Source organism: Nematostella vectensis, chromosome 11 (assembly GCF_932526225.1).
Source record: "Nematostella vectensis chromosome 11, jaNemVect1.1, whole genome shotgun sequence".
In the NCBI taxonomy this organism is placed as follows: Eukaryota; Metazoa; Cnidaria; class Anthozoa; order Actiniaria; family Edwardsiidae; genus Nematostella; species Nematostella vectensis.
Genome location: NC_064044.1, coordinates 6,296,248 through 6,323,293, shown reverse-complemented (window position 1 = coordinate 6,323,293; position 27,046 = coordinate 6,296,248). Strand labels below are relative to the sequence as shown.

The following is a 27,046-nucleotide window of genomic DNA, read 5'->3' as shown; positions in this document are numbered from 1 at the left end:
AGGAGGGCTTTTTTTCTCACTTTTAAAATGTAGCTAGTATTGATTGTGACAATCTTGTGATTTATAAACCCATTAATTTATTGTTCTCATAAATTCATTACAAAACATGGGCAGAAGCAATGAAAAACTGTTTTACTTTTTAAAGTTTGTGTTTAACAATTATCGAGTGAGCCTTGCTGACACATTGGCGGCAAATTGATAGGACTGCACTCTATATCTAGCCCACCGCGTTCTTACCGGGTTTTCTGTGCACATAGAGAGAACCTAAGGCAGCTTGGGGCCTTGGACGAACGATGGTTTCCTGTGACGTCACAACTCTTGACAACCACAGGAAACCCAATCAGACAGGTAAGAACGTCTGGGGCAGGCACTAACAATCAGGCACTAACAATCAGGCACTAACAAACAGGCACTAATAATCAAAGGAGACACAAAGGTGTCCTATTAGTGTCCTGTTAGTCATCCCCAATACAGTGCAGGATTTCAGCTTACCAGCCCAAAAATATCTTGACAAAAATATCTTTAGAAGCATTTGTATTTGAAAAATACAAAACATGTTGCAGGTTGCACCATGGATGGGTAGACAAAGTCCCTTAATATTCCATTTTCGACCATTAAACATATATGCATGTAATCCTATTCACGTGATCATTCTAAGTGTAACGATTCTATTTAGCAATCTGGTTCACTTGTGCCCATTCTCATCTATGGTACCACATGTTCTGGTGTTTTCTCTTTAGTGTCCAGTTCCTTCTCGGCTTTGGCTGACTCATCCAGAACTTCATCAAAACTACTCTGCTTTGGCCCTACCACCTTATCCTAGATTCAAAGACAAATATCAACAGTAAATAAGAGCAAGCTGGAAAACAAGGGTGCATTGCAGTAGAATGTCATCATCCCATATTTGGCTCTCATCTTCCCATATATGGATTTCATCTTCCCATATATGGCTCTCATCTTCCCATATTTGGCTCTCATCTTTCCATATATTCCCATATATATGGCCCTGCACTAGACACAAATGGACAAACTCTACATACTTAAAAGTACCCAAATTTATTTCAAGAAGCAAACAAGTAACTTTTTACAAAAAACACGAATTTATTCTAGTCACTGTTATTTATCAAAGGTTGATTGGGTGATATCTGAGATTTATATGAATTGTAAGGGAACAATATTTGATTATTTACAAAAATGAACTGATAACGTAGTAGACTGCATCTACATAGAATGAAGTGCTATTAAAATAGCTTTTCACTGGGGGTATTACATAGTTTCACATGACAATCGTTTTTATGTCAATGTTTGGAGGTATGGATATGGAAAATGCTTATTGACTCCTACCTTTGTTGGATATTCAAATGGAAATTCAGCTTGGAAACATTTATATTTTACATTCAAGCTTCATAGCACAAACTGTCTTGTTATTAATTGTGCTTTGTATGTTTTAAAACATTATACAGGGAAACTTCCAAGCCAAATCACCATTAACAAATTATATGTATTGCTTTGAGGTTTTTGATTGTTATTTTGAACAGTGACCCCTTTTAAAGTATTCAAAAAGACCGGTTTCGCTCTATAAAAATTCTTTCAATAGCATCTAATTTCTAAGTCATGAATAAAGTCAAGGATTATCGTTATCTGGTGAGGTTGTGATTGTCATTCTTCAGTCTGTTGCTGTTGTGGTTTGTTCTTTGGAGGCCCTCCAAGCATCTTAAACTACAGAGAAGGAATGGTTAACAATTAGCATTATCAAGAATCATTAGATGAAGCTGGTGAGAAAACCAGGAATTTAAACAGTTTAGAAGCTTTAAGATGTGTTTAAATGTGTGATTTAAAGAAAGTGATTTGTAGTATTCATTTTTATATTCTTTTAATTTCTTACTGTTCAATGATTTAGCTTGAAGTCTTTTTTGTTTAACACTTGAAATAAAGACATGACAGTTATTCATACAGAGATGAAATACAAATGCGTTCATCACTCACAAATTCGTTCAACACACACAAATTTGTACCCCACTTGATACTTAAAAAAGAACCCAGGGCATTTACAGTAAACTAGCATTGCAGCACTTGTATACGTACTCTGTATATGTGTTTGCAGTGTAAGTATATTAGCCTGCTTCCCTGATTTCATGGGCATATATGTGATATCCAGACCATACAAACCTTGATAGCAGCTGTCGTGGAGTAAAGTTTGCTTTCAAATGACTGGAATGAGTTTGACTGTCTGTAAGAAAAAAATAGGGAAAAAAAAGCAATATTGAGCACATCAATTGAGACACGAACTACAATCAACAGGAAAGTTTTGGGAATGCTAACATTATGCTAATGCTAAGTGTGGGTGTCCATTAATAACACATGAACCCTGATGCTGTATAATTAATACTATCGAGGAGATGTGTAACAAAATTCAGCTGTGAATGTTACCTGATCTCTCCAAGTTTCTTTGCTGTGGCTGAGCTTGCAGTTTTCACAGCACTAACTGTCTTCTCACTAGCATCGACAAGGACTACCTTGGTGGCGGATGCTCCTTGACTGAGCTTGTTATACCTGAAAACATAAGGTAATACGGCCTCTTATTCTCCCTTATGAGATCAATACTCTTCTTTGCTTCCTATGGAAAGCCAAATTTGTATTATGTAACATATAGTAATAGCGCCTAGTCAATAAACCTTTCAGGGTGGTTGTAATTGATCGGTTTGACTGAATTATGGGTGGCCGTGCAATAAGGAATTAGGCTATAAACATCATTGATATAAATCAGCTCATATCTAGAATAATTTAGTTACCTTTTTAAGGATAGTGGAAAGGGTCTGAAGCACTCTGACCCAATTTTTTTAAAATTTTAGAATTGATTTGGTAACTAATAAACTACAATTTCCAAATCGCGAGTTACAAGGAAAGTTCGTTTTCGGTCGAATATAGACATAACACCAAAGGTGTCACAAATCCTTTAATCCTTTTAAGACACAGGATCCCACAACTAATTTGGTGCTCGTTATCCGGGAGTTTTCAAATCTGAGGTGACCAACACAGCATTATTATAATTTCGGCATCACTCTCCCGTACTATTCAAACTATAATTCCTATAAGCATTTATAATTATACTGTAACTCCATCGACTTTTCCGAACTTCAACGTGGTAAAACCTAAAGCAAAATCTAACCGAAATCCGTGGCTATCAACCATCATATAGGGAAAAAGAGATCGTTTACTTATTGAAAGATTTTTAAATGAAGCGGATATCATTTTACTTCGAAAACCAGAGGCTCCAAGAGTTTTTCGAGCGAAGCGCCCCCTAGCATACTGGGGAAAGCAGATATTCAGCCTCTGGAATCCAGGGTGATATCATTTATCTCATGGATTCAAAGAAGCGAGAGCATTTTTGATAACTTGGGGAGTTGCAGCACCACGTTTGTTTAGTGGCCTTAGCCATAGTTGTTTGCCTTCCCTTATTAACTCGAGGTTTCACGCTTTCTTTTTTGCTTTTTCTCTTTGACACATTTCATGTCTTTGCCATGGCTTCTTACTGGTTGCGATTTGTGATGAGCTACAACGCAGGCACGAAGAGTTCTCAGTGTTCATATTACAGGGCTTCTGGAATTACGCGCTTGTGCGGAAGCGCATAATTTGGCTTTCTCTGCGTAATCCGCATAATACACAAATTTCCGCGTAATTTGGCTAAATTTTGAAAGACAAAACATTTAAGTGCACAGCTGATGTGTTCTTTTAGGGTTCTTTCCTCTATTTCTCGTAAAAAAAAGAGATATTTTTCCTAAGAGTGCGATATTTTGAACTAAATTTCGAAAACAAATAAAATGACTAGGCGTTCTTTTCTAAACCGCGAAGGCCTAGGACTAATAATAAAATACTTTTTTAATTGGCTGGTGGCTAGGAGCCAATGAAAACTCGCCTAAGATATTTTCGTGCAAAAAATTAACCTTTTCAAGTTATTTCGTGCTTTCCTTCAGTACAAAATGTAGTTTGGACGTAAAAGTTGATATTTCGTGTAACTTAGCACGTAATTCAGTAAAGAATCCGGCAAAATTTTGATTTTTAAAGAAAAATGTATTGCAAAATCCCGCGTAATTTAGCAAAGAATCCCGCGTAATTTTGAGTTTTTTCGGCTCCCCGTGAGAAATAGGAAGCTGTATCCCACCAGCGGGGAGCTTGTCGGCGCTTATGTTAATAGTGAAGAGTTTAGTGACAGATTGCCTCTTAATCCTCATGTTTACTTAGCTTTAGCTGCAAATAACTCTGCTATGAGTTTTGCCCCAATCTTGGTTGGCACAACATAATTTATCGTAAAGAGTTCATGTTTGAAACATTGTTTTAGTCGATAACTTGAGATTAATATCATGTCTGCGATTTTCGAGAGTCCGGCTTTCTTTTGCCAAATTATAAACTCTTATGTAACGAAGATCGGGTGTCAGAACGTTTTATGACTTTGAAAACCATTTCCTTTCGAACAAAACAACCAATCAAAATTCCCAGACACGATTTTGGTGTTTGTTATGTGCTGACTGATATTCTGCGTTTGAGCCGGTTTCACGTGGTAACCCTGTGGTCCTATAGCTCGATATGTAAACACCAATTGTTTTGTCAGTTTTGGGGCGCGCTTCATACCGTATAAACAAATCACTAAATGTAGATATATGGTAGTATTCTACATTTATTCAGCTTTAAAACGATATATTAATCGCAATATTTCATTAAATATTCGCACGTCAAGACGCATTCTACGAGAGGCGGTCGACGACCCTTTCCATTATCCTTAATCTGGATTCAAAGATATGGTTGTTGTGACATGCAACACATATACATGTAGAAATATGTACCTAACAGTAAAAATATCCTCTTAACCACCCCACTTAACTATAATTGAACCTTTCCCCTACTTACGCCTCAGAGTGCACTATTTTCTCATTTAAGTCCTTGAGACTCTCAGAGGTCTTTTGATATCTATGATAAAAGTCATGCAGAGATCATGGGTGTTTAGACACTGTGGTCACACAATGTGAATAAACAATGAGATGAAAACAAAATGAGAATTAAACGTACAATGAAGAAGATGAATAATAAAAATAAATATAATAATGAAAAAAATAGTAACAGATAGTGAGCACAATATTTTGAGGAGATCACATAAACATGATAAAATGATTGATGTGTGAAATGATTGAATGAATAATATAACTGAAAAACATTGTTTGATGAGAAATGATACTGTAATAGTCTGATGATAAATGTAAACAAAAATACATGTGCCACTTAAGCAGACTTCCAGTATTTGGTTTAATCTTTCATATATATACATACGCTCTAGACTGCTGGACTCCATGATAGGTGTTACCAAGCCCCTCCTTGATCTGTGACCAAGCTGTGATCCCCAGCTCTCTCTTAAGGTCTGCAAGCTGGTTCTCTTTCCGTGCCAAGGCCTGCTTCAGGGTAGTGATCTCCTCTTCAATCTAACAAGAAATATATATAAATAAAAAAATGTGTAATTAGTGGGAAAAACACACAGTACAAAGCTTACCAGAAGACGTCACAGTGTGTCATGGGCAACAGTTACGCAACGAGACTGTGTGCTTTTGAGTACTTTTTTGTTCATGACACCCTGTCAGGCTATTTATTTGGATAGACACATGCAAAAAATGAGATCTATTCGTTAAAGAACCTACTATACAAAACCGCTGTACCGAAACAATTTTGGCGAATGACTGAGCTGGTCCCAAGGGCGTTACTCCCTATATTCATCGGATGGGAAACATTGTTGTATCTTTTAGGGTTGATTTAAAAAAGTCCTGACAATTCCCGTCTGTATGATATCAGAGTACCCCCCCGGGGAACCAGTATGCCAGAGAATAAAGGGCTCTTCATAGAAAATTACTTAGTATCATATTTTTTTAACATATCACAGAGAGACGAGTGTCTCACTTGCCTTATTTTGGGTACGGCTAAGTGTTCTTGTAGAAATTGACCTTTAATCACTACTTTGCAATAAAATCATCCATCTTGTTAAAAGTCTAGATTAATCATAATATGGCATTGTAACTTTTCAACATTTATAGTTATCTTATTTTGATGGAACATATATAAGCTTCATTCAAATAAAAGGGTATATATTTTTTTACATAGTAAATAGTAAGCTTACTTTATAATTGCGTCTTGTTTATTTGTGTACTCTAAAGTGAGCCCAAGCCATTAAATCACTTGATTCCTGAAAATTACGTCTCTTAAAATATAACTAATCGAGACTAAACGCTGTTTTATAATATAAACAAGTCAGTCGAGTATGCAATTTGCTTACGTGTCGTAGGGAAAATAGAATTATTTCGAGGGGGGCTTGTAAAATTTTTACCGTTCGTATTTGAGCCCTCAGCTCTTCCTTGTGGGCTTCCTCGGCTTGTTCGCCTGGATTTAGCGGTATATCTTCACCATTGCGGTCGATTGGTGGCTGAGGTTTTGGTTCTGTTGACACTATAAACTCATTTATATTGAAAGAGTCGCTTCCTGTTTCTTTCTCGGCCGCCATTTTCCTTCGATCCCAGATACCACCACGACAGGAAGTGAAATTACATTACCCAGAAAACAGCGCGAAACAAAATCGCCATCTTGGGCAGCCTGTCTTTCCCATGATGCCTTGCAGGTCCACGCGTTTCGTCACGCACTAAACAAGGAATCCAAGATGGCAATGCAAAGTCAGAGAAAGGCGAATGTAAGTACGAATAATTCCTTATCTAGTAAAGAAGACCTTTTATCTGCAACACACACATGTTCTGCAATCATCTTTTGTTACATATTAGTCGAGTTTTGGGATTTTTTCCCCTGGTAATCATAGAGAAATCCGGTTCAAAGTGAGTTGTTGTAAATTCAAAAAATAGAATTGATGCACAAAGTTGTAATTTTGTTTATTGTTTCTCAGGTTCGCCTGCCTCCAGAAGTCAATAGAATACTATATATAAGGTTTGTCTATAGCATTTTAATGCTTTTCATCTTGGATTAATGTTTTGTTTACGTACTGACCGGCCGTTCACAAATTTTTACTGTTGTGTTCCTTCGTAGAAATCTTCCATACAAAATAACAGCCGAAGAGATGTATGATATATTTGGAAAATATGGAGCGATCAGACAGATAAGGCTGTAAGTATTTTGGTTTGTAACTTTTGAGTCATTAAATAGGAAGAGGGGGGGGGGGGGGGTGGGTTACTGTATATCCCTTGTGGTTTGAATACATCTGGTGATCCCATAATCTCACAAATATACCCATTTTATCTGTGATTGTAAGATGGCGGCATATCTTCTAAATGTTTCCTAGTTTAACCACTACCAGAAACGTGTAGTGCATAACAAATTTTGCAGAGTTCAACACGAATGTGTTTCTCAGCTATCAGAGAAACATTTCTTTGTCGCTGCTACAAGATTGGGGATGCGTTGCAATGATTTCAACGTGGCTAAACTAGGAAACATTGCATGCTTCATGTCTCCTAGTTTAACCAGACCTTAAGAACCACTGTAGAAGTTGTATATTTAATCTTTATTGTTTGTTATTGGTCCATAGCCAAAGGTGCGTTACTGTAGTTTACAATATTTGAGAACTCATGCTGACAATTTCAATCAGCCATCTCTTCCGTCATTCAAAACCCATGAAGCATTGAAAAGTTTTCCAATCATACCAATCTGTAAATTTGAATGATGGAAGCAAGAAAGCATTTAGCATTTTAGCGGAGTAAAAGCTTCCCTTTCATGTTAACTGAGTGGCAGTATGGGAAAGAACTCCATGTGCTTATAATTTCAAAGCAATTCACATCCTCTGAAAACTGTTCTTAGTTGCTCTGCTCCAGAAGAAAAGAAGCCCCGCTTGACGGCTAACATTCTTACATTAAGTAATTCCTACGTTTGGATGGGGTGTTTATAACTATGGTTTTATAGGGCTATTGTAAAAACTCTCTTGTATCAGACAACCTCCATAAACTACTTAAATAATATGTTTCTATGTGAATCATTTGTTCTCTTACAATTACTTTCAGTGGTAACGCCCCAGACACAAGAGGAACAGCATTTGTAGTATACGAAGACATCTTTGACGCCAAAAATGCCTGTGATCATTTGTCAGGGTTTAATGTGTGCGGCAGATACCTTGTTGTTCTATATTATCAATCAAATAAGGTAAGAAATTCTGCTACATGTGGGGAATGTTGCGTAACTTGTTATAAACTAATCGCTTTTTTTTATTTCAGGCATTCCAAAAATTAGACAAAGAGAAGAAAAAGCAGGAATTAGAAAAGATGAAGGAGAAATATGGTATCAATCAAGACAAGTAGCAACCCCATCTACAACTGTACATATATACCATTCTTTTATGCTGTAAAATAGAACAGAAATAAAAAGAACTCAAAGCTAATTCTACTGGTTTTGTCAATGTAGAAAATAAAAACTGCCCTCAAATGTCAATGACTGACTAAGCATATTCACCAAACAAGGCAGTGATTTTAGATTCTGGTAGGTCAGGCCACAACAAAATAAACTATATTGAAAGGTTTTTCTTATAATTGTTGTTTAACCTTTTCACCCAATGTTGAGGGGCATAAGATATGATGACACATTTATAACACAGAAAGAGACAGCAACCACCCCATGGACAACACTCACCTTATGGACAGCACCCACCCTATAGACAGCAACCACCCTATAGACAGCACCCACACTATAGACAGCACCCACCCTATAGACAGCACCCATCCTATAGACATCACCCACCCTATAGACATCACCCACCCTATAGACAGCACCCACCCTATAGACAGCACCCACCCTATAGACTACACCCACCCTATAGACAGCACCCACCCTATAGACAGCATCCACCCTATAGACAGAACCCACCCTATAGACAGCACCCACCCTATAGACATCACCCACCCTATAGACAGCACCCACCCTATAGACAGCACCCACCCTATAGACATCACCCGCCCTATAGACAGCACCCACCCTATAGACAGCACCCACCCTATAGACATCACACACCCTATAGACATCACTCACCCTATAGACAGCACCCACCCTATAGACAGCACCCACCCTATAGACATCACACACCCTATAGACATCACCCACCCTATAGACAGCACCCACCCTATAGACATCACCCACCCAATACACAGAACCCACCCTATAGACAGCACCCACCCTATAGACAGCACCCACCCTATAGACAGCACCCACCCTACAGACAGCACCCACCCTATAGACAGCACCCATCCTATAGACATCACCAACCCTATAGACATCACCCACCCTATAGACAGCACCCACCCTATAGACAGCACCCACCCTATAGACAGCACCCACCCTATAGACATCACTCACCCTATAGACAGCACCCACCCTATAGACAGCACCCACCCTATAGACATCACACACCCTATAGACATCACCCACCCTATAGACAGCACCCACCCTATAGACATCACCCACCCTATAGACATCACTCACCCTATAGACAGCACCCACCCTATAGACAGCACCCACCCTATAGACATCACACACCCTATAGACATCACCCACCCTATAGACAGCACCCACCCTATAGACATCACCCACCCAATACACAGAACCCACCCTATAGACAGCACCCACCCTATAGACAGCACCCACCCTATAGACGTCGCCCACCCTATAGACAGCACCCACCCTATAGACAGCACCCACCCTGAAGACAGCATCCACCCTATAGACAGCACCCACCCTATAGACAGCACCCACCCTATAGACAGCACCTACCCTATAGACAGCACCCACCCTATAGACAGCACCCACCCTATAGACAGCACCCACCGTATAGACATCACCTTCCCTATAGACAGCACCCACACTATAGACAGCACCCACCCTATGGACAGCACCCACCCTATAGACAGCACCCACCCTATAGACAGCACCCACCCTATAGACAGCACCCACCCTATAGACAGCACCCATTCTATAGACAGAACCTACCCTATAGACAGAACCCACCCTATAGACAGCACTCACCCTATAGACAGCACCCACCCTGAAGACAGCATCCACCCTATAGACAGCACCCACCCTATAGACAGCATCCATCCTATAGACAGAACCCACCCTATAGACAGCACTCACCCTATAGACAGAACCCACCCTATAGACAGCACTCACCCTATAGACAGCACCCACCCTGAAAACAGCATTCACCCTATAGACAGAACCCACCCTATAGACAGCACCCACCCTGAAGACAGCACCCACCCTATAGACAGCACACACCCTATAGACATCACCCACCCTATGGACATCACCCACCCGATAGACAGCACCCACCCTATAAACAGCACCCACCCTATAGACAGCACCCACCCCATATAAAAAAAGCACCCACCCTACAGACAGCACCCACCCTATAGACAGCACCCACCCTATATAAAAAAAGCACCCACCCTATAGACAGCACCCACCCTACAGACAGCACCCACCCTACAGACAGCACCCACCCTATAGACAGCACCCACCCTATAGACAGCACCCACCCTATAGACAGCACCCACCCTATAGACAGCACCCACCCTATAGACAGAACCCAACCTATAGACAGCACTCACCCTATAGACATCACCCACCCTATAGACATCACCCACCCTATAGACAGCACCCACCCTATAGACAGCACCCACCCTATAGACATCACCCACCCTATAGACAGCACCCACCCTAGAGACAGCATCCACCCTATAGACATCACACACCCTATAGACATTACCCACCCTACAGACAGCACCCACCCTACAGACAGCACCCACCCTATAGACAGCACTCACCCTATAGACAGCACCCACCCTATAGACAGCACCCACCCTATATAAAAAAGTACCCACCCTATAGACAGCACCCACCCTACAGACAGCAGCCACCCTACAGACAGCACCCACCCTATAGACAGCACCCACCCTATGGACAGCACTCACCCTATAGACAGAACCCACCCTATAGACATCACCCACCCTATAGACATCACCCACCCTATAGACAGCACCCACCCTACAGACAGCACCCACCCTATAGACATCACCCACCCTATAGACAGCACCCACCCTATAGACATCACCCACCCTATAGACAGCACTCACCCTACAGACAGCACCCACCCTATAGACATCACCCACCCTATAGACAGCACCCACCCTATGGACAACACCCACCCTATAGGCAGCACCCACCCTACAGACAGCACCCACCCTATAGACAGCACCCACCCTACAGACAGCACCCACCCTATAGACATCACCCACCCTACAGACAGCACCCACCCTATGGACAACACCCACCCTATAGACAGCACCCACCCTACAGACAGCACCCACCCTATAGACATCACCCACCCTATAGACAGCACCCACCCTATAGACAGCATCCTCCCTATGGACAGCACCCACCCTATAGACAGCAACCACCCTATGGACAGCACCCACCCTATATACATCACCCACCCTACAGACATCACCCACCCTACAGACATCACCCACCCTACAGACATCACCCACCCTACAGACAGCACCCACCCTACAGACATCACCCACCCTACAGACAGCACCCACCCTATAGACAGCACTCACCCTATAGACAGCACCCACCCTATAGACAGCACCCACCCTATAGACAGCACCCACCCTATAGACAGCACCCACCCTATAGACAGCACCCACCCTATAGACAGCACTCACCCTACAGACATCACCCACCCTACAGACATCACCCACCCTACAGACAGCACCCACCCTACAGTCATCACCCACCCTACAGACAGCACCCACCCTACAGACAGCACCCACCCTATAGACAGCACCCACCCTATGGACAGCACTCACCCTATAGACAGCACCCACCCTATAGACAGAACCCACCCTACAGACAGCACCCACCCTACAGACATCACCCACCCTACAGACAGCACCCACCCTACAGACAGCACCCACCCTATAGACAGCACCCACCCTATAGACAGCACTCACCCTATAGACAGCACCCACCCTACAGACATCACCCACCCTATAGACAGCACCCACCCTATAGACATCACCCACCCTATAGACAGCACCCACCCTATAGACAGGACCCACCCTATAGACATCACCCACCCTATAGACAGAACCCACCCTACAGACAGCACCCACCCTACAGAGATCACCCACCCTACAGACAGCACCCACCCTACAGACAACACCCACCCTATAGACAGCACCCACCCTATAGACAGCACTCACCCTATAGACAGCACCCACCCTATAGACAGCACCCACCCTACAGACAGCACCCACCCTACAGACAGCACCCACCCTATAGACAGAACCCACCCTATAGACAGAACCCACCCTATAGACAGCACCCACCCTATAGACATCACTCACCCTATAGACATCACCCACCCGATAGACATCACCCACCCTACAGACATCACCCACCCTATAGACATCACCCACCCTATAGACAGCACCCACCCTATAGACATCACCCACCCTATAGACAGCACCCACCCTATAGACAGCACCCACCCTATAGACAGCACCCACCCTATAGACAGCACCGACCCTGTAGACATCACCCACCCTATAGACATCACCCACCCTATAGACATCACCCACCCTATACACAGCACCCACCCTATAGACATCACCCACCCTATAGACATCACCCACCCTATAGACAGCACCCACCGTATAGACAGCACCCACCGTATAGACAGCACCCACCCTATAATTAGCACTCACCCTAAATACAGCACCCACCCTGAAGACATCACTCACCCTATAGACAGCACCCACCCTATAGACAGCACCCACCCTATAGACAGAACCCACCCTATGGACATCACCCACCCTATAGACAGCACCCACCCTATAGACAGAACCCACCCTATGGACAGCACCCACCTTATGCAAAGCACCCACCCTATAGACATCACCCACCCTATAGACATCACTCACCCTATAGACAGCACCCACCCTACAGACAGCACCCACCCTATAGACAGCACCCACCCTGAAGACAGCACCCACCCTATAGACAGCACCCATCCCATGGACAAGACCCACCCTATAGACATCACCCACCCTATAGACAGCACCCATCCTATAGACAGCACCCACCCTATAGACAGAACCCACCCTGAAGACATCACCCACCCTATAGACAGAACCCACCCTATAGACAGCACTCACCCTATAGACATCACCCACCCTGTAGACAGCACCCACCCTATAGACAGCACCCATCCCATGGACAAGACCCACCCTATAATTAGCACTCACCCTAAATACAGAACCCACCCTGAATACATCACCCACCCTATAGACAGCACCCACCCTATAGACAGAACCCACCCTATAGACAGAACCCACCCTATGGACAGCACCCACCCTATAGACAGAACCCACCCTATAGACAGAACCCACCCTATAGACAGCACCCACCCTACAGACATCACCCACCCTATAGACATCACCCACCCTATAGACAGCACCCATCCTATAGACAGCACCCACCCTATAGACATCACCCACCCTATAGACATCACCCACTCTATGGACATCACCCACTCTATGGACAGCACCCACCCTATAGACAGAACCCACCCTATAGACAGAACCCACCCTATGGACAGCACCCACCCTATAGACATCACCCACCCTATAGACAGCACCCACCCTATGGACAGCAACCCACCCTATGGACAGCACCCATCCTATAGACAGCACCCACCTTATAGACAGAACCCACCCTATAGACAGAACCCACCCTATGGACAGCACCCACCCTATAGACATCACCCACCCTATAGACAGCACCCACCCTATGGACAGCACCCACCCTATAGACAGAACCCACCCTATAGACAGAACCCACCCTATGGACCGCACCCACCCTATGGACATCACCCACCCTATAGACAGCACCCACCCTATAGACAGCACCCACCCTATAATTAGCACTCACCCTAAATACAGCACCCACCCTGAAGACATCACCCAGCCTATAGACAGCACCCACCCCATAGACAGCACCCACCCTATAATTAGCACTCACCCTAAATACAGCACCCACCCTGAAGACATCACCCACCCTATAGACAGCACCCATCCCATGGACAAGACCCACCCTATAATTAGCACTCACCCTACAGACAGCACCCACCCTGAAGACATCACCCACCCTATAGACAGCACCCACCCTACAGACATTGCCTGTTTTTGTTACTTCTTTTCTAAAAATACACCCCCCCCCCCCCTTTATTATAAACATGTTAAGGCAGGGCACTTATTCGGGAAAAGTACTTATTCAAGCAATTCCAGCATATTTCCTGGGAGAGTTATGATGGAACAGTTTCACTGTACTAGTTATTGGCTCATGCTTTATGAGCAACAACAGAATATGGACAATAGAAATAAAAAAGGGAATAATTATGATTAATATTGTTTCAGACTTCAATCCAGTATCCTAAAAACATAATTTATTTATTTTTAATCAAGAACTATTAATTTAAAAAATAATCATCCAGTTCTTAAAGGCAAAATATGTTGTAGAAAAACAATAAAATATGTATAGCTAACTACCTCCACCACCTTAAATGCCTTACAAAATTGAATTAAGGCTACTATAAGCTTATGAATATTAAACTGCTTGCAATTTTCTGCTACTCCTGTACTTACACTGGGCAGAGGTAGAAAAACAGAAAACTCAGGGAAAACTTGGATAAAAATCCAAGGGTTTAGAAAAGCCGAACTAATGCAGCATCTTGCTGTTGCTTGTCGTAAAATAAGATTAATCTAAAAAGCACAGGGCTGCAGCTACTTAACCAAGAACTAATCAGGGTTGATGCCCCCACCCGTGTTCTTAAACTAAACTCTCAGTGATTACACCCTCAGAGGATTAATCAGGGTTAATGCACTCCCCCCCTGTGTCCCTACCTAAACTCTCAGTGATTACACCCTCAGAGGATTAATCAGGGTTAATGCACTTCCCCCTGTGTTTTTAAACTAAACTCTCAGTGATTACACCCTCAGAGTACAAACGCGTGGTATTCACCCTAGAGCACCTGTGCCGTTAACTTGTGGGTACCCCCCTTGATCCAGTATTACATCCGCCTAGTCCGTTTACTACTTCGTGGCTCCTCAGAGTTCATAGGTGTGGTACTCCTTCTAGTACGTGGGGTGCCATTAACCCCGTTCACTGTGGTTCTAGCAGTACTTGTGGTTGTACCGCTGGGTGTGTTCAGGGGACTGAGCGTAGTAGCAGTTCTATTGCGGGATTGGGCCGCTCGGCTGGGCGGGGTGTTGAGCTCCGTGTGTAGCATGGTTGCTGGACTAGCTGGCATGTCATACTGTGTAGGAGTCATCCCCAGCCGTTGCTCTATCAGGCGCAGCTGGTTTTCAGCCTCACGGCACTCCTGGTGTTTGATCTTCATTTCTTCTGTCTGGCCCTGCTCCAGTTGCAACTAAAGGGAGAAGAATATTAGTTGGTGGAATACCATGAGCTTTGATTACCTCGTGAGATATTTGGGAGTGACAACAGCAACATGGAGGAAGAAAGCCTGCAGTTATTTTCTTACAACTCCCAGAACTACAAAACTACTACTTCCTTAGTCTATTTCAATCTTCGCTACTTGATTGGATTCGAGCGCCAAGTTTGGACACATTTTTATAAAAGTCTCGTTCTTATACCGGTATTTATCCCGCACCAAGAAATTTAAAACAAATGCTTGATGATGGTGAATGAGATTATAACACATTACATTTTAAGATGGCTATATTCATCTGAGCATCTACCACTAAAATTTTAAAAGATTACCTCTAAATCACTTTTTGCTTCAGCATGTCGGACAAGAGCTTGTTTGTACCCTTGCAGTTGTTCTAAGAAAATAAAAAAGTGATATTGAGATGATAAGTTATATTTTTGATGAAATATTGTAGCTACAAATACAATTACCCCTTCGATCTAATTCCATCAATTTCCGCAGCCTTGGGTTCACGGTCCACGGTTAATTATTGCCTATTAGCCATATTCAAGTACCTATCTGTACTGTAAGGGTGTGGGTTTGCTGTGTTATGTACCTATCTGTACTGTAAGGGTGTGGGTTTGCTGTGGTAGTACCTATCTGTACTGTAAGGGTGTGGGTTTGCTGTGGTAGTACCTATCTGTACTGTAAGGGTGTGGGTTTGCTGTATTATGTACCTATCTGTACTGTAAGGGTGTGGGTTTGCTGTGGTAGTACCTATCTGTACTGTAAGGGTGTGGGTTTGCTGTGATAGTACCTATCTGTACTGTAAGGGTGTGGGTTTGCTGTGTTATGTACCTATCTGGACGGTAATCCTGTGGTGCTGCTCTGGAAGGGGAGCTGAAAAGACGACCCCACGCATTCGCTCTATCAGTGGAGCTTTGTTCTGTAGTCCGCCGAATTTACCTGAAAGATAAGTAGGGTATTCATTAGGTAAACTGGTGGCAGTGCTTACACTCAGTCTTGAACTCATGAAAGTAAACTTCAAAGAGCATATTACGCGCATTTATAACACGTCATGATGGTAATTTCCAGACATTTTAAGGACGCTCACCATTACTACGTATCCTGTCGCCTGATCTGGTTAGAATAGTGGGACAGTGAGAGAACTTCACAACCTACAAGAAAAAAAAAAAAGGACAGGCTAGGCATAGAGAGGGAAGAGAGAATGGCGATAAAGGTTTATACTTACTTCCTGTCTGTATTTGTTGGCCGAGTCAAGATCATCAAGAATAATGGTGTCCCCCAGCAACATACCAAATACTGCAACGACGATCACAAGGACAAGATAAGAGAAACTATAGCGACTTTTAACGGCTCTCTACCCATTCATTAGGCAGTATACCGAATACTGCAACGACGATCAGAAGGACAAGATAAGAGAAACTATAGCGACTTTTAACGGCTCTCTACCCATTCACTAGGAGGTATACCGAATACTGCAACGACGATCAGAAGGACAAGATAAGAGAAACTATAGCGACTTTTAACGGCTCTCTACCCATTCATTAGGCAGTATACCGAATACTGCAACGACGATCACAAGCACGAGATAAGAGAAACTATAGCAACTTTTAACGGCTCTCTACCCATTCATTAGGCAGTATACCGAATACTGCAACGACGATCACAAGGACGAGATAAGAGAAACTATAGCAACTTTTAACGGCTCTCTACCCATTCATTAGGCACTATACCGAATACTGCAACGACGATCAGAAGGACAAAATAAGAGAAACTATAGCAACTTTTAACGGCTCTCTACCCATTCATTAGGCAGTATACCGAATACTGCAACGATGATCAGAAGGACAAGATAAGAGAAACTATAGCAACTTTTAACGGCTCTCTACCCATTCATTAGGCAGTATACCGAATACTGCAACGACGATCAGAAGGACAAGATAAGAGAAACTATAGCAACTTTTAACGGCTCTCTACCCATTCATTAGGCAGTATAACGAATAATGCAACGACGATCACAAGGACGAGATAAGAGAAACTATAGCAACTTTTAACGGCTCTCTACCCATTCATTAGGCAGTATACCGAATACTGCAACGGCGATCACAAGGACGAGATAAGAGAAACTATAGGGACTTTCAACGGCTCTCTCCCAATTCATTCGGCAATTGGAATTACCGGTTTACTTGATTTTTCAGTTACCATTACCAGCAGTTGGATTTATCTCTTTACTTGATTTACAGTTGGGCAACCCGTTTTGCAGTTATATGTCGGACGCCTCTATACATCTCAATCGGCCTGTACTGGCCTGAAAAGTATCCACAGGCCCCAAAAATGCATAAATGTAAATTTATCACGAGACCAATATGCACACTTAGCTACTCTGTTTCCAGAACGACGTACGAAATACAACTTCAACCCTTCAAAACTTCAACCCTTTGTTGATTTACGTCCTTGTTCCCGCAACGCCCAGCAAACAAACGATCAATTTTTTTTAGCAGCTTGAAGTCCGTAATCTTCCTTGTTATGCAGTTTTGTAGTTACCATTACCTCACCTGTTTTGCAGTTGTCTGTCTCTGCAGGGAAGCGGAGCATGTCACGTGCGTACACAGGGTTCCCGGGAGGAGAGTAGTTTCGAGGCCCATTACGAATATGTGGGAGGGGTCTGAAAAAGAACAAAAAAAAAACAGACAATTCAAGCTATAACCAAAAGTGGAAAAGGGGTATGCATCACCTTCCACAGACCAAAAAAGAAAAACGTTTCACGAATGGGCGATGAAATTTGGGCGTGAAAGCGAGGCACGAACATAACAGACGTGCCTTGAGTTTGGCCCAACATTCAGCATTTTATTTTTGTATCACCAGCCAATCTCTGAAGTATAACAAAGCTACCAAAAACAATTTTTTTGTACGCCTTTCTAAAGTTTCACTGATCTTTAAGGCGTTTAGTTCTTTGCTTCGTTTTGCTGTTTTCACAATGTCTGTACAGAACTTATGTTTTTATTTCCGGCTCGCTGTACTCTTCCTAGTTGCCAGTTTGATTTACCTGGTCCACTCGGGCAGGCTGCGTCTGTAAATAGAGTCAAGTGGAAGCACCTGTTGCTGACCGTTTGACTGGGAGTAGACCTCTTTTGCCTTGGATGTTGTTAGGGTCACCACACAGTCCATGTCGCTAGCCATGTGCCAAGACAGCACCCGTGCAACAGCATCATCCTCAACTTGCGCTAAGTGAGCTACCTAGAGAGAGAGAGAGAGGGAAAGCAGCGATAGCTCGGTGACACTGACGTCGATTCTCTAGCCAGTGGACCGGGATTTAATCCCATGTCCGTCATGATTTAATTTTCATATTTGTAAGGAACACAAGGTTGAAAAGGTGTGTTGAACGCCTCTGTGAAACAGAGTAGTTGCGCTGACGTTTCGGACGTTGGAGCAACAACTAAGGGCTCAGACGAAGGGTTAACGCTCGAAACGTCAGCGCAACTACACTGTTTCACAGAGGCGTTCAACACACCTTTTCAACCTTGTGTTGATTTATACCTTGCATTCATACCGCCTACGCAGATCATTGATCTTTTCTACAGCTTGTCTGTAGTCTTTCTAGTTATACCATTGTGAGAAACTGGCTTTCGGGACTGTGAACCAGTCAATAGGGATGTTGAAGGTCCCGTCTCCCCGAACAGACTGCATTAGCCTATTTAGGGTTGATGTGAAAGAACCGCTGGAGGTGACGGTTGAATTACCTTGCCTAATACTTCAGGATCTCCTCGGGGGCCAGGACTGAGTCCACACTGTCTGCGCGGTGTTCGCTCAAGCTCTTCTCTTTTCTTTAAAAGACTTGTTAAATAGGTTTGCACTGCTTGCGGCTAAACAAAAAAAACAAAACCCAACCATTCTTAATTTCATTCCCGTAACATTCCATAAACATCTAGATCTAAAGAGAAACCAACTATTTGAGTATTTTCTATTTAAAATATACTTTAATACTCCTTGTACCCCCGCTCCTAGGCTATGGCCCTTTGTTTTGAATCAGCCACTGGTATAGAGACCCTGCAACTGTTTCATATTAACATGCGCATGCATAGTTTACTCACCGTCGCCAAGTTGTTGACAGGGACGTTATTTTTTCTCAATTCTCCTCTTAGCTTCTGTTCCTGGTTGCAGGCCTCGTGGACAGAAACTAGAAGCACAGAAAGCTTTATCTACATAGCCCCGACTTAGAGTCATTGTTAGCCATTTCTTTAATATATACTTTTGATTGAAATATTAAAATTTAACCATTTGTTTTAGATGCTTATTTCGAGGGATTGATTTTTATGCACGATACTTGTTTTGATTTAAAGCTCTGTTCCTACCTCTCATCTCTTGTATTAGCTGCCTTGTGGTGTCAAACAGAGAGCGGTATGTGCGAATCGTCTCAAACAAGTGGTCCCTCTCCTGCGTCAACTGAGCCATCTGCTGTTTCTTACGCACATCTGAAGAAGAACAGTGAGGTGGTGTATAAAAGTGGTCGGTGGGAGGGGGAGGGGAAGGGGGAAGGGCGAGTTGAGTAGAGGTTGACTATACAATACAGAGGGCATAGCTAGCTGTAATTCCTGTGGTATCGAGACTTCAACTAGGCATTCCTCAGTTTGCGGGGAAATATAATCACAAAATTCCCCGAGTTGGGATAGTTTTACTTATTATTTAATTAACAACAAAGTTCACACTGGCTTCAAATATTGGCTTTGAAATTTCCAATTATATTGTTATACCTATAATACCTCTAGCAACAGAAATCCAAAGCTGTAAATCTCGTTACGTTTAGCGATGTCGTACGGACAATCGCTAAACGTAATTAATAACCAGTGGTATTGTCGGTTTAGGGGAAAAATTCCGCCTCAGCAAAAACAAATGTGCCTTACCATTGTAGAACAGAAAGGGAATCGTTAAGGGAGGAAGAGGATGAATAGCGGCGCTAGAAGGAAGCTTGGCCTGGAAGCTTAGCAGGTACTCCTGTCCGTCTTTGCCGCTTGTGTTCTCCTTGATGTGTAGGGTCGGAATTGGGGCGATGCCCTTGACAAGGTGGACCTACCCAAATAAAAGCATGTGTATTTTAGTAAACCATAACAAACATGGACTGTCGCTCCTTTATCCACAACTGGGTGAAGGAGCGACAGTCTATGAAAATATCGCTATGCACTTTACATGCGGCAGGCTCTTACTTATCAGTACATGCATTTTTTTCTTAGATTTTCTTAGTTCAAGGGTATAAGCGTCACTTTGGTACCCTAGGTTATGTAGTCAAGTACAGACTATAAAAATGGACATTACATAGGGATGCTCATTTATCATACTTCGCCATTAAAGGCAGGCCTGTTTGGGCTGGATTGGCTAACCTCTATTTGGTTGCTTGCTGATGCGTTGCACAGAGATGGGATTTCGTCGAGTCCATCTACAGGGCTCACTACACTGACCGCCACCTTGCCACGTATACTCTCGCCTGTCAGGTTATCAAACCTATCCTGCAAAACAGACAACAACATGGGTTTTCAAACATACTCTGTGAAAAAGACAAAAGAACTTTGCTTATCAACTTATTATGCGAAACCACCAACGAACATTGTTTATCAAATCTATTTTGAGAATCAAACAAATAACATGGCTAATGAAACCTATTCTGCGAAACAAAATAAGAATATTGCTTATCAAACCCATTCTGCAAAACATAATTTACTGCGACTATTTACTGCAGCCAATCAAATCTAAGGATTTAGTTGGACGACTAATTTGGACGACTTTGTTTTTGTATTATAAAATATATTACCTCTTTAAGATGTGAAAATCATTAAAAAAACACATTTGTTATAGAATTACGGGAGTTGCATTGTCAAAGTTTATTGCTATTGCTAGGCTTTAAGCATGCTAATGCCAATGCTAACTCTTTGTTAACCATTTTTCACAACGCCAAACCCCAAAGCCCGGAATAGCAACACGTTTGAAAGAGCGCTGGGATCAAAAGACGTTTGAAAGCATTAGATCTAGGAACCAAATTCTTAAAGAGCAAGTTGTTGCCTTGCCACTGAAGCTAACCTTTAGCTGAAGCCGTAGACCCTTTACCAGGCATCTGTTGTTTGCGTTCCTCTGCGAGTTGGATACTGTAGGTGTTGGAGGCATAGCCTCTGGCTCAAGTTTCACAGGCGGACCAGCTGCTGCGCTAAATGTCATCTGAAATACAGGAAAAACGGATAACCCGAGGCGGATCCCCATTAAATCGAATCCAACACATCTTAGCACGACATTTGTACTCATGCTGAGCTTGGCAAACCAAAGTGTGTTTTGTCAATGCTTTCATTCTAAGGAATTTTGACCAATATTAATCTTACTGTTTCGCTGGTAAGGACAGACGAGCCGGTTCCATATTGCACTATCATACAATAAGGGCCAGAAACTTCTGGAACTTTCAGGTCTCTAATAAAACAGAAATCCACAATAAACAATAATACTCTAATATAAAAAATAACGCATTTAAAGCAGCAAGGAGAGTTGTAAAACGCAAATAATAACACTAATGGAATTAATAATGGCGTAAGGGTACAAAAGATTTTCAGATATGCCATGTGACAGTTTCATTTTGGGTATTGTTTACTTGACTTTTGCAAGAAATACCGGAAATGAAAAGAAATACCGGAAATGAAAAGAAATACCGGAAACGAAAAGAAATACCGGAAATGAAAAGAAATACCGGAAATGAAAAGAAATACCGGAAATGAAAAGAAATACCGGAAATGAAAAGAAATACCGGAAATGAAAAATAGCTGACCTGAAGAAGAAGTAGCCAGCCATGTCCTTGTTAGTTCGCTTAGATGGATACAATGTTGTTGCCTGAATAAGATACAAATTAACACAATCATACACTAAGTTTGTACTTCCTTGTTATAGATGTTAAGGCAGGGTACTGGCTAGTTGTCACGGTCATATCGAATGTAAGGTATCCATAACTAATCTCCCACTTTACTATTAAGTCCTACAAATCAATGTTTTTGACATACTAGGGAAAACAATCTAAATGGAGATTGCGCACCTTCGTTGTAGAGGGCATCTAATAAGAAGGGTCAAATCGAATGTAAGGTAACCATAACTCTCCCCCTTTACTATTAAGACGCCAAGTCCTACAAATCAATGTCTTTGACATACTAGGGAAAACAATCTAAATGGAGATTGCGCACAGCCGTTGTAGAGGGAATCTAATAAGAAGGCGTAAAAGGAGGATTAGGAGTGCTTCTCCAATACTAAATATCCTGTCTTTCCCTGGTAGACCAGAACAAAGAATCTAATTATTTTTCTCTCACTTGAATAACACAGAATGCACTGATTTGGGAACAAAAACTTCACATCATCTGTTTTTTTGGTAGACCTGCTATACGTACGAGCAGTCACCTATGAAGGCTTTGTACAGGACTTACAAAGTCCTTGGTGAGCAGGTATAACTGGTGATTTGACCAGAGGGAAGTGCCCTTACCCTTTGCGGAGGCTTGGTAGAGACAGGACCATCCTTCGTGTGCCATATTTTAAGTACAATGTCCTTGTTACTGGCTGATTTCATGGGACATCCATCTTCGGCTAGTACATGTGCCGAAACGGCTAAGAGGAAATCTTATCATGAGTAAAATCGAAGTAAACCGCCGATGGATGCTACCCTTTAACATTTGAGATTAGGTCATATCAGTCGATCAAATTTCAATGCTTTGTGCTGGAGCTTAAAGTTTACCACCCATTAAAATGTTTGAAGCCAAGGAACATTCTTTTTGAAATATTAAGACAGGAAATTTAAGGAATTGGGCTAACTTTTGCAAAAAAGTAAAATCGACAGCAACAGCCTTTTCTTGGTATGATTTTGGGGTCTCCTATAAACGATGTAAGACGTGTGTGCCACACTAAAAAAAATATGAAGAATAGGGAAAACGAATATAAAAGTATTTTTCCTTGAATAACATATATAGTATTAGGACTAAATACAATGTTTATGTAAACTTTGAATTTGTTTTTCTCTAGTCTCCAACGAATTTGTTGAACTGGGAACTAATAGCTAACTACATGTATTCAAACCGTCCTAGGTAACAATCAGACCACTGCTTACTTACTTGGCAATAACTCTCCCACTTCGCACGAATCTTGCTTATTAAACGTAGACATGACCTTGACTGGTTTAGATGGGTCGGGTTCCACTCTCACCATTATTACAGGTGCATCAAACGATGATCTTCCATGAAGGGCTTTTATGCGGATACCATACAAACCCCTCAAAAGAAAGACTTCATGTCAATTATGTCCTACCATATATACACACCAATTACAAACCGGGCAATCGATGTCATACTAGACCCTCCCCTCCCCCATAAGAGGTCTTTAGAGCCATATTCGTTGTTTTGTTGTTAGACACACCAATTACAAATCGGGCAATCGATGTCATACTAGACCCTCCCCTCCCCCATAAGAGGTCTTTAGAGCCATATTCGTTGTTTTGTTGTTAGACACACCAATTACAAATCGGGCAATCGATGTCATACTAGACCCTCCCCTCCCCCATAAGAGGTCTTTAGAGCCATATTCGTTGTTTTGTTGTTAGACCACGGCGAAGTCCACCTAGACATGTATATTTTTCTATACACATTTGATGTTCTTCCTCTCATTTGGTTATAAAGCAGGGAGTAAAAGGTCACCACGATCCGTGTCAAAACGGACCAGAGGTTATCGTAATCTCTCACAGACGGACATTTTAAAAACAGACCCCTTTAAGACTAAAAAGATTTGAGACAAACTCACTTTGTTGCAGATATTGTAGGAGAACCAAAACATGCTTGGCCCTTGGAGTTGGTTTTCGTTGGGACAGGTGGAGGCGTCAGCTAAAAGGAAATCCAAACAGATCTTTACCATATATTAAGAGGTAGTAAATATGCCAAGAGATTATAACATCAAAGAAACACTTCTCAAGAAACAAATAGTTTAAGGGTGCAGTTACATCAACCCAATCATGGTATGTCAGATGGGTACTCAGTCGAACGCGTCACTCCTCACACCTTGTGCGTTGTTTATGTAGAATATACAATATAAACATTTTCGGTGCGAAGGAGACTAAGCACAGAACAATCTTGACAATCTTGGGTTAGATGAAGACACACCAACAGCCTATTCATGCTATACATAGCAATAGTAATCATCTTATCCATAATATACTACAGAGCCACCAAGCCCCAGTATCTGCAAACTACCCTGGCCTACCCTTAGCACATATGTACCTTGAATCCTTTGTCAGTGTTTAGTACTATCTTGACATTGGGTTCAGAACTACCCTGGCCTACCCTTAGCACACATGTACCTTGAGTCCTTTGTCAGTGTTTAGTACTATCTTGACATTGGGTTCAGAACTACCCTGGCCTACCCTTAGCACACATGTACCTTTAGTCCTTTGTCAGTGTTTAGTACTATCTTGACATTGGGTTCAGAACTACCCTGGCCTACCCTTAGCACACATGTACCTTGAGTCCTTTGTCAGTGTTTAGTACTATCTTGACATTGGGTTCAGAACTACCCTGGCCTACCCTTAGCACATATGTACCTTGAGTCCTTTGTCAGTGTTTAGTACTATCTTGACATTGGGTTCAGAACTACCCTGGCCTACCCTTAGCACATATGTACCTTGAGTCCTTTGTCAGTGTTTAGTACTATCTTGACATTGGGTTCAGAACTACCCTGGCCTACCCTTAGCACATATGTACCTTGAGTCCTTTGTCAGTGTTTAGTACTATCTTGACATTGGGTTCAGAACTACCCTGGCCTACCCTTAGCACACATGTACCTTGAGTCCTTTGTCAGTGTTTAGTACTATCTTGACATTGGGTTCAGTGGAGGCATTGCCCATTACATCACAAAGCTGTACACTCAAAGGTACTTCCAGTGCTGTGTCATTGAAAACTGAGAATGGCTGTGGTACAGACAAACAAGAATGGTTAATATATAATCAAGACATTACACGAGAATCATTTTGCTAGAATTTAATGGAAATCGCGATTGTTGAGACAATGTTAATTTGTTTAGATAAATCAAAACAAAAATAAACAATTCTACAGATACCCAATTAAATACATACATAAAAAATAAGACAACCAATCTATGATAAGCACCAGAGCTTAGCACAGAAATTGATGTGTTTTTGATGAGAGAGAAAAACCCGAAAACACAGAGAAAAAATACTGGAGCAACGACGAGAACCAAAAACTCAACTATGACTGTTGTTACATGACATGGACTAGTTAACTCTATTGTATTGATGTTGTTACATGACATGGACTAGTTAACTCTATTCTATTGATGTTGTTACATGACATGGACCAGTTACCTCTATTGTATTGATGTTGTTACATGACATGGACTAGTTACCTCTATTGTATTGATGTTGTTACATGACATGGACTAGTTACCTCTATTGTATTGATGTTGTTACATGACATGGACTTGTTACCTCTATTGTATTGATGTTGATCAAGGCTAGCTTCTCTGGTGGACCTGACACCACCTAAAAGTCAAAACAATATTTATGCACATCTCCACCAGAATTGTAAGAACTTTTATCAAACATTAACTTGTTACATATGACTTGTTAACTCATATGATGCAATAAAAAGGGTAAGAGCATATTCTCATTCTCGGTAGTGCAGTACATAATACCTCTACTCGAAGAAAAGACTTTAATTTCTGCCACTGAAATGTGAGCTCTTGTGGGCCCAGAGGTACTCCCTCAAATTGGATGTTCTTGATTACAACAGTTTGATCCTACAATGAAATAACACCAAACACTGCATACTCACGCCAGAATACAAAACCTGACAATTAGCACGTGCCAGTGCTAGGTAACTAAATAACAGTGAGCGGGATGTCTGGAATTTACCAAACCAGCTATACGTACATGAGTGAGCCCTATTTGGACCTCCTTCTCTTTTAAACCAAAGGCTGACACATGGAACAATGGTAGAACGTTCGGTGGGAGCTAAAAAGAGAAACACAGAAAAGTCAGTCAACAGGACAAACGAGATACATAAACTGTAGTTATAGTATAGGAACTGTGCGGAGTAATACGTGGCTACCTTGGTGACTTTGTTGCCATGCTTGTCATAGAAAGTGACAAATATCTCTGACTTCATGGCTTTGCCAAGTGGAAGCTTAGGGTTACTACATGCAAGCTTGATCAAGGATGGCACGCCTGGTTCTGGCCTGGGAACAAATAAGACGAATAACTCAGGATGCAAACAGCAAAGGCATAATCCAGCATTACTTATGATATTGTATTAAAGCAAACAGCCAAGCAACCAATGCGTTACAGGTAGACAATTACTTATGGAAAACCTGCATCACCTAACATTGTGTATAAATAGCAAAACAATGCTGTTTTCAGTATAATCAATAAACATGATGAATGTCAGATGATATAACAAATATTAGGCCTTGTTAACCTTCTGTGTGCTTCTGCCAATGTAT

General features: G+C 42.0%; 3 protein-coding genes across 6 annotated transcripts in view; 1 reads left to right on the top strand and 2 right to left on the bottom strand.

Annotated features, from left to right (window-relative positions):
* Window positions 1-57: 57 nt before the first annotated feature.
* Window positions 58-6,564, bottom strand: LOC5508125 (tumor protein D54). 3 transcript variants are annotated; one of them, XM_001628691.3, is made up of 6 exons: window positions 6,365-6,564; window positions 5,323-5,471; window positions 4,906-4,965; window positions 2,431-2,553; window positions 2,170-2,230; window positions 58-819 (listed from the first exon to the last, which is right to left on the bottom strand). In XM_001628691.3, the coding sequence occupies exons 1-6, from the start codon at window positions 6,536-6,538 to the stop codon at window positions 706-708; spliced, it is 681 nt and encodes a 226-aa protein (XP_001628741.2). In that variant the 5' UTR covers window positions 6,539-6,564; the 3' UTR covers window positions 58-705. The 3 variants fall into 3 exon arrangements, with proteins under 3 accessions (XP_001628741.2, XP_032232793.1, XP_032232792.1); XM_032376901.2 differs by lacking the exon at window positions 58-819 and adding an exon at window positions 1,038-1,719; XM_032376902.2 differs by lacking the exon at window positions 4,906-4,965.
* Window positions 6,565-6,614: 50 nt separating this feature from the next.
* Window positions 6,615-8,407, top strand: LOC5508139 (splicing factor 3B subunit 6). Its single transcript, XM_001628665.3, has 5 exons — window positions 6,615-6,721; window positions 6,929-6,969; window positions 7,069-7,146; window positions 8,034-8,172; window positions 8,244-8,407. The coding sequence occupies exons 1-5, from the start codon at window positions 6,692-6,694 to the stop codon at window positions 8,325-8,327; spliced, it is 372 nt and encodes a 123-aa protein (XP_001628715.1). The 5' UTR covers window positions 6,615-6,691; the 3' UTR covers window positions 8,328-8,407.
* A 6,103-nt stretch (window positions 8,408-14,510) lies between these two features.
* Window positions 14,511-27,046, bottom strand: part of LOC5508140 (structural maintenance of chromosomes flexible hinge domain-containing protein 1) — a 38,112-nt gene continuing 25,576 nt past the window's right edge. The window contains exons 30-53 of one of the 2 annotated variants that reach the window (XR_007314131.1): window positions 26,656-26,782; window positions 26,478-26,558; window positions 26,240-26,344; window positions 26,034-26,087; window positions 25,371-25,496; window positions 24,338-24,417; window positions 23,656-23,813; window positions 23,034-23,155; window positions 22,335-22,396; window positions 21,898-21,982; window positions 21,605-21,739; window positions 20,911-21,036; window positions 20,437-20,602; window positions 19,888-20,007; window positions 19,627-19,712; window positions 19,276-19,398; window positions 18,582-18,772; window positions 18,091-18,200; window positions 16,764-16,834; window positions 16,626-16,689; window positions 16,370-16,477; window positions 15,865-15,926; window positions 14,985-15,511; window positions 14,511-14,915 (exon numbers count right to left, since the gene is read on the bottom strand). Coding sequence is in view for 1 of the 2 variants with exons in the window: in XM_048734224.1 (XP_048590181.1) it covers window positions 15,152-15,511; window positions 15,865-15,926; window positions 16,370-16,477; window positions 16,626-16,689; window positions 16,764-16,834; window positions 18,091-18,200; window positions 18,582-18,772; window positions 19,276-19,398; window positions 19,627-19,712; window positions 19,888-20,007; window positions 20,437-20,602; window positions 20,911-21,036; window positions 21,605-21,739; window positions 21,898-21,982; window positions 22,335-22,396; window positions 23,034-23,155; window positions 23,656-23,813; window positions 24,338-24,417; window positions 25,371-25,496; window positions 26,034-26,087; window positions 26,240-26,344; window positions 26,478-26,558; window positions 26,656-26,782 (2,722 nt within the window). In the remaining variant the exon portion in view is untranslated. Of the gene's footprint in view, window positions 15,512-15,864; window positions 15,927-16,369; window positions 16,478-16,625; window positions 16,690-16,763; window positions 16,835-18,090; window positions 18,201-18,581; window positions 18,773-19,275; window positions 19,399-19,626; window positions 19,713-19,887; window positions 20,008-20,436; window positions 20,603-20,910; window positions 21,037-21,604; window positions 21,740-21,897; window positions 21,983-22,334; window positions 22,397-23,033; window positions 23,156-23,655; window positions 23,814-24,337; window positions 24,418-25,370; window positions 25,497-26,033; window positions 26,088-26,239; window positions 26,345-26,477; window positions 26,559-26,655; window positions 26,783-27,046 lie in introns of both variants that reach the window. The other variant, XM_048734224.1, reaches the window with a different exon arrangement.